The 15,318-nt window shown below is 36.5% G+C and overlaps 1 protein-coding gene across 1 annotated transcript; it reads left to right on the top strand.

Annotated features, from left to right (window-relative positions):
* Positions 1–2,220: 2,220 nt before the first annotated feature.
* Positions 2,221–12,158, top strand: spi1b (Spi-1 proto-oncogene b). Its single transcript, XM_084716186.1, has 5 exons — positions 2,221–2,598; positions 3,130–3,220; positions 4,517–4,716; positions 10,147–10,297; positions 11,824–12,158. Exons 1-5 carry the CDS (start codon positions 2,557–2,559, stop codon positions 12,135–12,137), a joined length of 798 nt encoding a protein of 265 aa, XP_084572312.1. The 5' UTR covers positions 2,221–2,556; the 3' UTR covers positions 12,138–12,158.
* Positions 12,159–15,318: the final 3,160 nt, after the last annotated feature.

The following is a 15,318-nucleotide window of genomic DNA, read 5'->3' as shown; positions in this document are numbered from 1 at the left end:
GTGCTAACAATAAACACTCAGATTTGTGCCACACTGTTACTGTACAATTCAACTGTTATTTTAGCATCTGGGACATATGCAGTACCTTCAGTTGGTGCAGTTGGCATGATATGTGCAGAAACTGGCAACCAGCATTTGCCCTCATGCCACATGAGCATACAGTAAATCAAATAATTAATCATAGCATTACTGCATACCAAAGTATTACTGACCCCAAACAACAGCCTTTTTCAGTTATTTTGAAACTCAGTAACCCCCCACTGGTTCTTATCAGGTTGGTATCTCCTCTTTCTGATAATCATTAGTTCCATTTACCTCAGTGAGTTCAAACCACAGATACTGTGCCCTCATCTTATCTTCCAGCTGTGCGCATGTATGTGTGTGTGTGTGCATGCATGCGTGCGTGCGTGTGTGTGTGTGAGTGTGCGCATGTGCGTGCACGTGTGTGGGCATGTTTGTGTGTCAACATTTTTCCTCAACAAACTTGTGTTTACATGTTTCAGTCATCTCGCTACAGCGTTCTCTTTCAGTGTGTCAGTTTCAGGTCTGCAGAACCGACGCATGGTTATTTAAAATGTGACACTTACACTTCACACAACAGACACTAAAATTAATATCCATTGTCACACAAAACACTCTGCATGCAAAGGCGCTGCTGTAAATTCCAGTATATCTTTTAATTAATAGTTTTTGTCATATGACCTCGTGGAGGCATCATAATGCAGTATTGCTCTTTTTACTGCCACTGTGTGTACATATACTAATAGACATTGAGTGTATGTTTAAACAAACATGGTCAATAATACACTCTTGATACAGACTACTGGTTACAAAGTATGGCAGTGCATTGCTGCTCTGCCAGAAAAGGAAAACAGATCCATGTTATAATTTGAAAAGTTTGCTTTGTTGAATACTTGATTCTGATTGGTCAATGATGCCATTGTATGGTCTGTTATCTTACAGTAGCAGATCATTGTTGTGAATGATAGATCAATGCTATGGATGCAGTTCTGATCATAGACTCTGGGATGAAAGCAAGTAAAAGGAATAAAATCAAGTTTTAAATCAATAAAAATCATTTTTAAATCCATATTTTGTGTCAAATTATTGATTTTGTTTAGCAAGTAGCCATTTAATAAGTGGAATAATATAGAGTGAGCAGGTCATTGTGGTGACATAAACAGTCCTGCACCTCCGTGTCAGGGTTTATTTCACCATAATGACCCACTCACTATACATTATCCATCACGTATTTTCATGGTATTACAATATACAAATATTCTACTTATCTTGCAATAATAGGAAACTTTTCATGGTATGGCCTGATAAAATATATTATTATAAAAAGCCAACTTATATTGTTATAATGCGACGATAAAAATATAAATAAAATTTAATTCTAATAATATAACAAAATAGATTATATACTGCTATCACACAAATGTTTCTTGTTATAACATGGTAAGTTTGTAACTTTTAATAATGCCAAAATAGCTTGTCATAATATTAAAATATCTTTTCACATTATAACAAGATATTTGCATATTATGACAACATGCACATAGTATATTGTTTTAATGTGACCATAACAATATAACCCCCCCCCCCCACACACACACACACACACACACACAGTTCGGCACTGATAAGTCTGAAACATCAAATACATGGTTTATAACACAATGTAATCTGGTTGTGCACATGAAATATATTTATAAGAGTTAATTACAGTATTTATCACCAATTATAACTTCCTCCAATGAAGACATGTTTATATTTTATTACACGCTGTATATTTTATGCTTTAGAATATAATCATTCTTTATTTTTATAAACCATCTCTGCAAAAACGCATTAATAAATGCTTAAATATTTTCTTATACCTGCCAACAAATACAATACAGTGTGTGATAAAACATTAATTACGTGCTTATAAAGTGATTAAAAATGCTACTTACTGTGTTCTGTATGACAACAGCTACATTTTTCACTTGATAACTCTACTGCTATTAAGACCAAAGCATGCAATCATTTAAATTATTTTTTAAAATAAATAAAAAAATAAAAAGCAACAAAAGTTAAAATATTAAACCCTGTGTTTATCAGATTATTTGGGGGTAGAAACTGAGGAAAACCCTCGCTGGTGATTGGCTGTGAGAGGAGGGGACAGTATATAGACCTTGATAAATGTGTGTGTTTCATGGTGTCCCCTGACAAATCATCAATGGCCAGGAACCTTCAGCAGACACACTCTATTGCTCCCACCCACAGCCACATTTTACAGAAGTCAAAAGTTCCTTTTTCATTTTACAGTCAAACAGCAGGGCCTTGTTTTATTTCATTTTATCTGACACAGCTGGAGGCCTGCGAGAGAAACTAAGTTCATAACTGTGTGCTGCTATACAATAAGAGAGGGAGAGACATTTTTTGGTTTTCGTTGAGTGAGAGGAAATTTTGAAACATTGTGCAATGGTGCCGCAAAAGTTTTGAAAGGTTGAGAAGAGGGTTTTTGCCAACCAAGCGACTGAGAGCCGGTCCGTTGGAGAAGAGGTCTCCATGTTGCATCCATACAGAATGGAGAGCTACCTCATCCCGCCTGTAAGTATCATTTATTTTATTTTTTATCTAAACTCTCAAGGGACTTTATACTTTATAATCTAAAAAGAGACTTAAAAAGAGCTCCTTGAGTAGTTTGTTTTTGTTGCAGTGTTAAAAAGAAATCGATACTGAATAGTCAAGAGGATGTACAATGTGTATTATTTCAAATTAGATGACTTAATGTGAGTTCAACTTCAATTTGAATACAGGACACAAACTGTAAGAGTCTTTTATACTACGGGACACATGAAAATGAAACTCTAGAGTTCTTGAAAGTTTCATAACAGCAGTTCCAAGAAAAAAAAATCATCATTATAACAAAAATATCACTAATATCTCACCTGATTTACACATTTGAACATACGATGATATGAACATTTGATCAGTGAGTTTTATTGCTCCCTTTTGGGGACTAGATGTATAACTAGATGTATAATGTACTATATGTTGTCTGCACCAAAAACACCAACCAGTAAAAGATTTTACTCTCATGATACTTTGTGGCTGAAACTGTTTTATTTGCTCTTGCAGCACTCAGAAGAAATGTACGATCCTGAGATCTACAGACATCAAATCGCAGAATATTATAATCCGTATGTCCTAGATGCAGATATCCAGGCAGGTGAGTTTTACTTCAATATTCTTATTTGTCTCATGTGAACAACTTTTGAATTAAATCACCACATGTTCTATTAAATTACAATTTCATTTATATGTCTAAATTAGAAAAAAACAAATAAAACAAATAAAATACATTTAAAAGGCCAAATTTATCAACGTGAACTTAATCCACTGTCACGAATTTTGTTTTCCTCTCAATTTTTCATTTAAAGAAAATACTGACATTCTAGTCTTCTGCTCATTTTTATCTTCAAATTCATCACCATGACCTGATGCGGTGACACTGACTTTTTATATTCTTCATAAAAAGGCTGCAGTGTGTGCAGCTGGAGCGCACCGCATTAGCGTGTATGGAACACAGGAAACAGATGCCATTTCTTTCGGCTGCTAGAGCTACAGACATAGAACAACTTTCGCCCCATGGGGTTTTGTTGATACATGAGAGGTGCTTTACTTTCTCTTGTAATCAACTGTTTTGAATATTGCACCAAAACAGCCTAAACAGGGTTAAAAAAAAACTTTTCCTGACCTTATAGCCCACTGAGAAAGCTTCAGTTGGCGTTGTGATAAAAATATCTGGTGTCTGGTATCTAAATTTCTCATGTATAACCTTAAAAAACAAAAAAATATGGCTCCATACAAAAAGAATGATCTTACAGTAGCAGATTGGATGCATGACATGACTGCATTATTCGGTTTGATTTATTATTTTTAAGAATAATACTTATATTTGCAGTAGTTTCCATTGAAACACTTGTAACTCCTTTGTGGCTATCCCAATTTCCGTGGTAACACTTAAAATATGTAAAACTTGAACGTGAGAACTGATTTGCTTAATTTTCTTGTTTAATTCTTAAACAAGTTCTGGAAAAAAACAACAGAAAGAGTGCAAATTCAGAGTCAACGGCTGTGGCGACACTGCAAGTGTGGCAACAAACAGGAAAGAGCTTCATGCTGAATTCTCTATTATTCTCCTCATTTCACCCCGTTTATGCAAACTCAAGCACTATGAGTAAGCAGCTCGCTGTCAGGTCCACTTGCCTTTGACTTTGTAGTTTTGGAAGAATTTTCATAGATTCACAAGCTTTTCTCATGAGTCATTTCAAACTGTTAAAACATGAATTTCTGCTGAATGGAATGATTCTAAAGACACGTTAAAGTGTTTCGTATGAAGCTGTGTGTTCCAGTTGATACTGCTGGGGTTCATTTCTGTCTTTTTTTTTTTTTAATCTTTTGTGATCACAAGACACAACAAAAAGCTGTGGCCGTTATGCTGTTTCTCACCTCGTCTCTTTAGACCACTGGGACTACCACCCTCACCCTCACGTACACCCTGTAGAGTTTGAAAACCTCCCAGAGAGCAACTTCACAGAGCTGCAGAGTGTGCAGGCTCTCCACCCGCCAGGCCTCATACGGGGACACGAGGCCATACGATACGATGCAGAAAACCTGCTCGATCCAAACCTCGGGGGTCATCCACATGTGTTGCAGCAACCAGTAAGTCCTTTTTGACCAAGTTTTTATCAAGTTTTTCACGAGGTTTGCAGGTGTACATCAACAAATAAACTCTGTCAATCATATAACATACAGGGACACCAAAAGAGGCAAACAATAAAAGGGAAAATAATAATACAAATTAAAGAAAACTACTTTTTCCCCTTCTCTTAATAGATTCATAACTTAACATTCAATCACACTGCAGCCTACTAATATGGCTAAGACTGATCAGGATGTAGCTGCACAAAGCATATCTGCACTTTTGGTTGCACGTTAACCCTGACCTACCCCGTCCTCATGGGTCTCACAAAATCCCATTATACATTCATGATCTTTCATCACAATATGTTGCATAGTCAACAGAATAAAAGTGAGTATTTATATCCAGCAGACTCTTCCCTGCCCTGCTCATCCAAGCAATCAAACTCAAATCTCTATTTAAAGAGTGATTTGATTGATCAGTAGACAAAGTGTGATGTGGTTAGACACCAACAACCAGTAAGTCCCTCTGTCACCTGACAATATATAAATAAAAAGACATGACATTATCAACACACACAGATGGATGCACCTGAACACAACAAAGAACTTCATGCATTTAGATATAAATGGAAGTTTAATTGAAATACAGAAGACTAAACTAAAAAAAATGGTTGTTGTGTGTTGTAAACATCTTTTTTTAAATAAAGAAATGCAATCTTAAAGCTATTGGTGGCGGTGTAACTAGAAATAATACTTTTTTATTAGACACTAAACAAACACAGCTTTGTCTTGATAAGAGCTAACAATCTGTATTTTGTATCAAATCAGTAAATTACTTTTTTTCATTAGACACTGTATGCAGTTAATTACAGTTAAGCACAGACCTAAATCATGTTGTAATTAGAAACTGCATATAATGCCATGTTAGACCCAAATTTTAGCCTACTATACTCAGACACTTTTATGCCACTTTATACTCCTAATACACTGTTGGCCTTTACTTAAATATAGTTTCACCTTTTTATTGAATCATTTGTCACTGATTAAAAGTCAATTATAGTCCAGTCAAACCACATCAGGTGACACAGTCACTATGTCACACATCCCTTGCAGCCTGGATGGGTAATTTTTTCAGAGCCCTGTGAAGTCTGTATGAAGGTAAAGCTGTGTGTTCTTATAAGAGTATAACTCTCTGTGTTTACTGGCTGATGAAAAATAATATTCCTAATTTTTGTCTAATTCGATACAAAGTACAGCTTGTAATGGCACATTAGTGTACTGTAAAATAAAGTGCGACTGACGAGTGATTACCCTTTATAAATGGCGTATAATATATTATCATGTTTATAAATCAATAATTAACAACTGAAAACAAGATATAACACAGTTTTCATACATTAATGTGGGCTCATTATTGGCAAGATCCAGTTATTGATGACAACTGATTAATCTAACTTACTGACATTATTACATGTCACTAACATTTCTAATTGGCAAAAGGAAGCCTTATTGTAAAGTAACACATCACCAATTATTAATGACTTACTGCTATAATTACAATCATATATATAAATACATGAATTTAAAACCCATCACCAGTAATCAGTTAGATTAATCAGTAGTGAACAGTAACTGAATCTTGCCAAATAGTGAGCCCACATGATGTGTGAAATATACCTTGTTTGTTAATGGTTTATTAAGTGTTTACAACCTTATTAATGACCAAATTTAAACATTTTATAAATCGTTTTTGAGGGTGGTCGTATGTGGTCCCTGTATTATTGGTCAGGGGCTTTAGCATGATGACGTGATCACTCATTGTTGAAGTGATGACAGTAACTGTGACTGAAATGAGGTTTTCCTGAACATAGTGTTCTCAGTATTTTTGGTTGCTGAGTTATTCGAAATATAATTACAAGGAAGAGACCACTGTTGGTCAATGCCACTGTTGGACAATGCCAGACAGGCTTTATGACCTACACTTACTTCTCTTGGCATAACGTCCAATAATCCAATTAAACCCCAAATATTCTTTTAACTCAACATAATTCGCAGTTTGGTTTTATATCAGTGACATTTGGGTAGTTGGAGACCTTTTATGGTCCTGTGACAAAAATCAGGAAGTGAATCTTTGAGCTACAAGAAAGAACTTTCATTTTAGTGTTTTGTTGTTGTTTTTTTTATTTCTGTTTAAAAAGAATATGTTCTTTGAATAGGGTGTGAAGGCTCGGCAAAGTTCTCCCAGTGTCACAACTGCATGCTTCAGCCCTCCAGTTGTGAACCAGTGAACTGGAACAGAGATCTCTGGTTTTGGACAACATTAAAATACAGTGTGTCTAAACAAGTCCCTTCACTTTCATGTGTCATTGGTTCAGCATCACAGGCTCACTTTGCGCAGACGAGCATAAATTTAAAAATTTATTTACTTTACACTGAACAATTTGTGCACTTTATACATGTATTTTTAGTTAAGTTTAGTCTAATTTGGCTAATTTCGCTCATGCTAGGCTGTATTTTATACCAATTTTACAAAAAGAGATAAAACACTCAAACACAAACCTCTCATACATTTCAGAAAAGGAGCAGGAAGGGGAAAAATCTTATATTACCTGCCCTTTTAGTAATAATAACATAACAAAGATCACATAGTAATGTAACACTACAAGCTCAAATTCAGCCGATGAAAGTCCCATTATTGTTTTCTCTATAATTTTATTAAATTTAATAATATTTGAGCAACTTTTTAAATCATTGTCCAGAGTGTTCCACTGTTTCACTCCATATAAATGCATATCTGCTTTAATGTTTTACATGCATACAGACTTTTGAAATTAAATTTCCATCTATGATCCTATCATAATATAAATATCTTCTGTAGATTTCCAGAAAATAGTGTATTTCTGGCTTTATAAATGACTAATGATGCTTTTAAATCAGTCTTAAAGTTTTAACATGTGATTTCATAAACAGTCTTACATTCATTTAATTTAAAAGTCTTGCTATTCTTTTCTGTGATACATAAAAATATTTAGTTTTTGTCATATATCTGTTGACTTCATGGAAGAATAAGTGACCAAAACAGAATATGAGGTGCAACAAAATCTAAAGTGTCCCTTGTTTTCTTTAATGCAGCAATACTTTTACAGAAGTAAATCTATAAGTAAATATACTGTCCAACACCTATACCATAATGGTGACGCCAAAGAGGTGTGATGGATTGAAATATTTCACTCAGGGTGTGATATACTGTCTGTAAAGGGCTGAGAAGTACTCAATATAAACTCCATTCCATTACATGGTTGAAAAACAAGCATATTTTAAACAACTTCAAATGTTGGGTAATGTTGGGGAACCTTTGTGTTCTTACCTAAATGAACTTTTTTTCATATAATTTTCTTATGAGCATCTGGCACTGCTCAGTGGGGAACCTCAATTTTATTAAGATTATTGTTGTGAATAATACATTTATCATTGATATTATACCATTTACAATATATAAAATGCATTTTTAATGTTATTTATCATCAGTTTCTTAAAGGATGGGGTGCACTCGCTTATAAATACAAAGGCTTATAAATACAAAGACAAAGAAATGTTTCATTTCAGCTCTACAGCTTATGTTTTTGCTGTTTGTATCCTTGACAAAGAACCCACAGAGCAATGTGTGTTTTTAGATCACATGATGGTTTTTCACTTGTGAGCAAGTGAAATTTCCCTTCTGAAAAACGGCCTGACCTTTTTTTTTTTTTTTTTTTTTAACATTGGGAGAACGTTTTTGCAAGTGAAAAGAAAAGGTGTTAATGCATCAATTGAAACGTGGCATGAGAATACATTCTGAAAAACCACTCTTCATGTGATGAATTCACATAAAGGTTTCCACCACTGTGGTCTGTTTCTTGCAAAGGATGTCAAGTGTTGCCCACCCAGGCATATACAGCTATAGCAGCGTCCACACATCACAGCTCATGCAGAGAGACATGCTGCCTTATTCTTTCACTTACAGTGAGAAGATATCTCTGCAGAAAGTGTCTGACGACAGGCACAGTAGAATGTATCAGTAACAACATAATCTATCTGAAACTGTAGTTTAAAATGCTCATAAAATAGTTTAAGTCCCTGTGAAGGAAAAGGGGAGTTTTTCTTATAAAAACATTATACATTTTGAAACATGCTTGCTGAAAAAAATGTAGTGCTAAATTCTGGAGTTAGACCAGTAGACTGTTCATGATTTCTTTGTTCAGGAGTTTTTGGGTGGACCTGGGTGGACCACTGCCTGATCCTCCCTGATGGTCTGTTACAAACATTCCTTCAGCAGTTCTCTTAGTCCAAATCAGCCCAGCAGATCACCTCAGTTCACTTCAGTTCACTTCAGTTCCAAAAACAAGACACAGTAGAAAGAAATAAAAATGTCCTGTCACCGTTCTTTGGCTCTGGTGGCTCAAACATGTCTGGCCACGCAATGCATGCCAAGAAAATAAAAATGCTTTGAAAGATATTTGTTAAAAATACTCCATTACAATTATGTTACACCATTACAAGTAAGGTACAAGAACAGAAGTATTATATTTCTATATGACTGGGTCATTATCAGTGATGTTTTAACATGTAAGAATTACTTGATCGCCGTGTAGCTAATTTTAAGTGATCATATTTTATATGGAAAATCACCTATAAGAAAAAGTAATTTTAGCTGAGAAGTAAATGTAGTCAAGGACAGGAAACAGAGAAAATAATTTAAATAATACATATTTCCTCCTTAATATTTTCTGGCTTTTCCTCTGATGTCCTCCAGCTGCTCAGCCTCAACTCTGGTTCAGAGTATCTGCTAACTTAGTTGCTGTTAGTGAGCAATGGATCTGGGCTCAGCAGCCTCCTAGTGAACACAGCCAGACTGAGACCGAACAAATCCTCCAAGACCGACAGGCAGTACAATACCAAGGTCACTTAAAGAGTTTCTTGATGCTTTCCTGAGCTTCCTGATAGCTTTACTTGTTGCTGAAGTACCTAACCGCTACCTCTGTTAGCTCAATTAGCGGTGCAACTAATGCTAAGTTAGTTGATTAAGCCCTGGGATACCAGCAGCCAAGCCCTGCAAGAAAACCACTGTTGTACTGTTTTCCTGGTGTCTTGGAGGCACTGTTCAGTCCCAGTCTCACTGTGTTCACTGACAGCTTCCAGCACAGAAAGAGTCAGCCAGGTTGATGGACCACTGCGCTGTAGCTGTATGGCTGGGGCATCATTTTAATGCCAGGGTTCACCTCCTCACATGCGAATATTCCACCAAAACATGCCCCCATGGACACTATTTTGCAGGGGCACCATCACTGCACCCTGAGCTTAACACTGTCAGACACATTGTGATTGGGAGCACCGTGCAGATAGATCTGGCTATGCAAGACTAAATCATTGCAAATGTTTCCATTTAAGACTTTCGCTCCTGTGTTGTAGGTACCGTTCTTCCCCCGGCCTGTGTATCCAACACACATGTCCCAGCGCAGCTCTGATGATGAGGAGCATGGAGGACGAAGTCCCCCACTGGAGGTGTCTGATGAGGAGTGTCTGAGAGATCGAGTCCCTTACGTCACACAAGGAGATCTGAGTAAGGACCCATATTTACAGATCATTTCATACTACACCAAGCTGTTAACACTGATACTTTAAGACGCACCAACTGTGCTGGTAATGTGAAGACTCTCAGTCATCCAGGTCATGGTATATCTAGAAGTGCTAAGTCACTGGACCGGCTTTAGAGTCTTGAATCTTAAGATGTTTGCAGTTGCTTTGGTGGTTTTTAGTGTGTGAGTGTGTGAGCCATTAAGGCTTTCCACTCACATGTAAGAATGAGCCCCTCTCGATGAAAGGTCAGTGTTGTCTTGGAGGCATTGAGTCATGTCAGCTTTGTGTTCTGCTGACAATTTAAGATGCGCTTTTGAGATGAGTTAGTCAGTTGCACAACTGCACTGCCGGTCATGCATCTTCAACGGAAGTAGGCTCACAAAAAGATAAAGTGGCTCTTGGTTTCCAAGGCAGGATTTTTTACATTGGATTGTGGAAATAATGAAGCAGGTGTACAAGGTGGCATAAATCTTGAGCGCTCTGATTAGGCTCATCTATTGGTCTGCCCTGTCTGCTTTAACCATGATCTCCTGCATAAATGTGCCACTCAGCACTTTGTTTGTTGAACAGGTGTTATGTCCAACACAGCAGGTCTCTGCAAAGTCTTCAAGCATTAATGTCTAACAGTCACTGTTGCTCATCTGGGAGGCTCTGCATTGACTAGCTTGTTTTAGAACAACAGTTATGATGATGATAGGATTGTTGTTGCTATGAGGTATATGTATAATGCCATTCATTTTGTTTTTGATATGTATACTCAAACACTCGACTCCTTTTCACTCTGTGCTCCAATGACAGTTGAACAAGCTTTGTACCTCAGTCAACTTTCCCATACTTAGATATTCTATGTGGAAGGCTCGTCTATGTTGAAATGAAAAACAAGTTTTGAAGATAATTAAAAGATGTTACTGGGGCTTAAATGTTAACAAAATGTTAGCTAACTTGCTAGTTAACGTGCATTAATCATTAGCAGGCTGTAGCTACCGTTTTAATAACTTTAGCTAACTTGACATACGACCCTATATGTTGGTTTTACAGGAAAAAGAGAAAGGTGACCGAGGTACAAAGTTTGTTCAACTGTTATTGGAGACCAGAGCAAAAAGGGTGGGACTTAGGAAAGGGTCAGTTTGCTGCATTGATTAAGAAAGCCACCAAAATGTGATAAACTACGTTAATGATGTGGCACCATGACTACAGTGGGCAAATGACTCATGGATCATTACATATGCCAATATTTCTTACATTTTTAGAGACTTTATTAATATAGTCATTGCACTGTCCTGTAAAGTTACTTAATGTTTTTTTCTTGCTAATTTGCCTCATGTCTGACATCTCTGATTTATAAATGATGTGTTGCCTTATATGGTCGAAACTATCAAAAATGTTTTGAACCATTTGCAGAGTCACTGTTCTATAAATGGGGTTTTATGCTGGTTTGAATGAGAGAGAGAGTAATAAAGTGCACATCAGTTTTAAATAACTAATGTTGCAACTCTCTGTTTCCAAAAGGCAATAAAAAGAAGATCCGTTTGTACCAGTTCCTGTTGGACCTTTTAAGAAACGGCGACATGAAGGACAGTATCTGGTGGGTGGACAGAGACAAAGGGACATTCCAGTTTTCATCCAAACACAAGGAGGCTCTCGCACATCGCTGGGGAATCCAGAAAGGAAACCGCAAAAAAATGACCTACCAGAAGATGGCCCGTGCGTTGCGCAACTATGGCAAAACTGGAGAGGTGAAAAAGATAAAGAAGAAGCTGACGTACCAGTTCAGTGATGAGGTGCTGGGGAAGAGTCATCTGGAGAGAAAATCATATGTGTAGGCAGGAGGGATGCTGAAATGTCAAAAACAGGTGTTGACAGTGAAGGTGCAGTTTCTGGTGTTAGATGCTTAATCAAACTTGCTGATCTGGTAAATAGCATTTTGTGAATAGCCTCATTACTACTGTTCAGTGGGATCAATCCTTTGACGGTGCAAGCTAATGCAGCATGAAAGTATGACACAAGAGACAAAATCCTTAAAGACTCTTTCTGCTGGGGACCTCTTTGTAAGCCTCATCTAATGTAGAGAAGAAATATCATAGACATCTCAGTTTGACTTGTCTGTCTGAACATGACTTTGTGAGAATGTGTAACCTGTCATAAGTATGTCCTTTTTTAACTTTTGGCCCCTTCAGTTGTCTCAGATTGGCCCTGAGAGATGTAAAAACCTGCCCTCCAAACCCTGCACACTCCCAAGCAGCAACTTCAATGTGGTGGCCAAAGTTGGAACTGCAAGTCATGTGATGGTCATGTGATGATGTGTGTACACATACACATCTAATAGAAACATAGCAACAGCAGTAAAACTATGAAGAAAATCACAGGAGTACAAAAACCATCACACTTTAAACCATTAGGTCAAATACACTCCAGTTGCCATACATTTATTCGACATACAGACAACACATCTCTACATACCTGTCAATATTGGGATTTGAAAAAAGCGGAATTTTCATTCCCACCACTCCAACCAATGCCCACACACCGCTTACATTTAGACCACTAACACGTCTCATGCAACGTATATCTCATATTTCAACTTTTTATCTCATAATTAGAACTTTTTACCTCATAATTTTGACTTTTTTTCCCCAGCAGCTGGGAAGAAAGACACTGGAATTTCTTGACCTTTTTTCTGCAGAGTTTATTCATGGACAAACTGTACATTTACTGCCAAAAGAAACTTCACTGATTAACTTAAATCCCTCTGCTCTGATCGCCAACACCTTGCTAGTTTGAGTGTAGCTTTGCAGCAGGATTTATAGGGAAAATGTAAATGGGAGGATAGTGGGAGAAAAAAGTAAAATATGGGAGAATCTTGGGAAAAACAGGATGGTTGACAGGTATTTCTCTGTATAATACAATGCAGTTCAATAGCACCACAAACTTCATCATCCAACATGAACAGGAAGTTTAATGAACACCTCTCAAGAAACTGTTTAAAAAGAAATTGAACTTCATGAAGGCTGAATTTATTGCAGTACTGTTGTGTTAGACTGCATTAGTTTTAGTTAGATGTACCTAATACATTAAAGCAGTTGGCCCCAGCAAGAGAAAGACACAAATGCATGAGTATTACAGGTGTGCAAATAGGAAGCATAAAAAAACCTTTATACCATACGCTGTGTAGTGGGTGACAAAGTTTTATTAAAATGGCCACAATTTGAATACTTCATCCCAAGTTTTATATATTCAACATGTTAATGCATACAAAGAACCCATCCAAACATTGGTTCACATTTCCAGATCTTGGTAGATTAAGCATTTTATGTTTTTATTTGATGTTCAGAAAAAAAAATCATCCAACATCAATCAAACATTTTGGGAAGGGCACATCGGCTTTACCAAGATGAGAAAATACTACTCAGTACAGTAAATACCAAGCTAAAGCCAGCAGCAGGTTATCTTGGCTTAGCATTAAGCTTAGCATTAAGGATCTTTCAAAAAGCAACAAAATGGTCTTCCAGCACTTCTAAAGCTCACTAATAAATGTATTATGTCAATTCTTTAATTTGTACAAAAAACAAACAACAAGTTTGTGGTTTTCCAGGTGGCAATCTGCTGGATTATTTCTGACTTCCTGGAGTCTTGTTGTCACTGTGAGGTTTTCAGTACACATGCAGACACAGGTTCTAACTTTTTAACTTTATAGATCTGGGAGTGGAATCAATCTTATCATCGAAATCATGGCATGGAAGTAAATAAGTGTACTTCCCAAAATGTCAAACTGTTGCTTTAACTATAATTGGTATTGTACAGTCAATGGGCAAAAGGGGACAGAGAGACATGGATGATGCAGCTACATGTCATATATCTTAGACCCTGGGTCACTGAGAAACTCTATATAAATGTTTAAATGTGTGTGCACACACATATCAGTGCATATTTTCTTTCGATTTTCTTTTCTTTTTTTTTTTCCTTTTTGTTGTTTTTCAGCATTTTCAATTTCAAAGCCCAGATTTTGTTTCAAGACATGTTATATGTGTTTGTCCTCAGAAAGTTTATGGTTTGAAACTTCACAATAGGCCCAAGCCTTCTTTCTTCCTACTGTGTTTGACTCTCTCTGGACATGCTTAAGTTCTCTTTTAAATGTGCGAAATACTACTGTTTGTATATATCAACATTGCAACCTAATATTTAAAACAGCAAGGAGGCACAAAGAAGTCATTAGTGTCAAATGATACGATCATTATCATGATTATTTACATTACAAGAAATGTTTTTTAGAAAATACGTGAAACTCTGTATGTAAAATTGCTTGTAAAAAAAATAAATTGTTCTTAAATGTATGTGTACTGTAACTTTTAACTGATCACATCTCACACCAGAGGTATAACACAAAGAAGAAGAGGAGATAAACTTTGTATAGTTTTAGGTTTTCAGTTGAGGTCTCTCGCCTTTCACTACAGCTATGCAGATAACAGGCGACAATGAGACTATGAGGAGCTATGAGGTTAATGCAGGGAAGGCGGGTGAAGTGTCCTGTCAACCACTTCTTACATACGTCTGCCTTTGCATCCTGACACACTGCAGGCACCAGCTCTCCACTCGCAGAGGGTGAAACCAGTCCTAAAGTCACACATTGGGAATTTACAGGTATCTCTTAGCATTGAGTTTATTAAATAGCTTAAGCCTGTAAAGACTTACCTCACATGAGGAATTTGCCTCCGGAATGTGGCGCAAAACAGTGAAGAGACATGGAAAATAGAGAAGTACAAAGACAGATGAAAACAAGTACTCCAAGTTAATAAAGGGCATCAAAGGTTTACAATAAAATACATTAAAATATTACTAAAATATGTACAAGATCTTATTTAAATTTAAATTAGAGAGTTGTGCAGTTTTGTGCAGGACTGTTTGTTTCAAAACATTTCAAAACCATGTTTACAGATGAAATTTGGTTCAATAAAATAGAATTTAAAAACATTTAAAATCTCAAATAAAATGAACTCATGATAAATA

Source organism: Lutjanus erythropterus, chromosome 1, assembly GCF_056507025.1.
Source record: "Lutjanus erythropterus isolate fLutEry1 chromosome 1, fLutEry1.hap2, whole genome shotgun sequence".
NCBI classification, from domain to species: domain Eukaryota; kingdom Metazoa; phylum Chordata; class Actinopteri; order Lutjaniformes; family Lutjanidae; genus Lutjanus; species Lutjanus erythropterus.
Note: the sequence above shows the minus strand (reverse complement) of the source record. Positions and strands in the feature narration are given on the sequence as shown.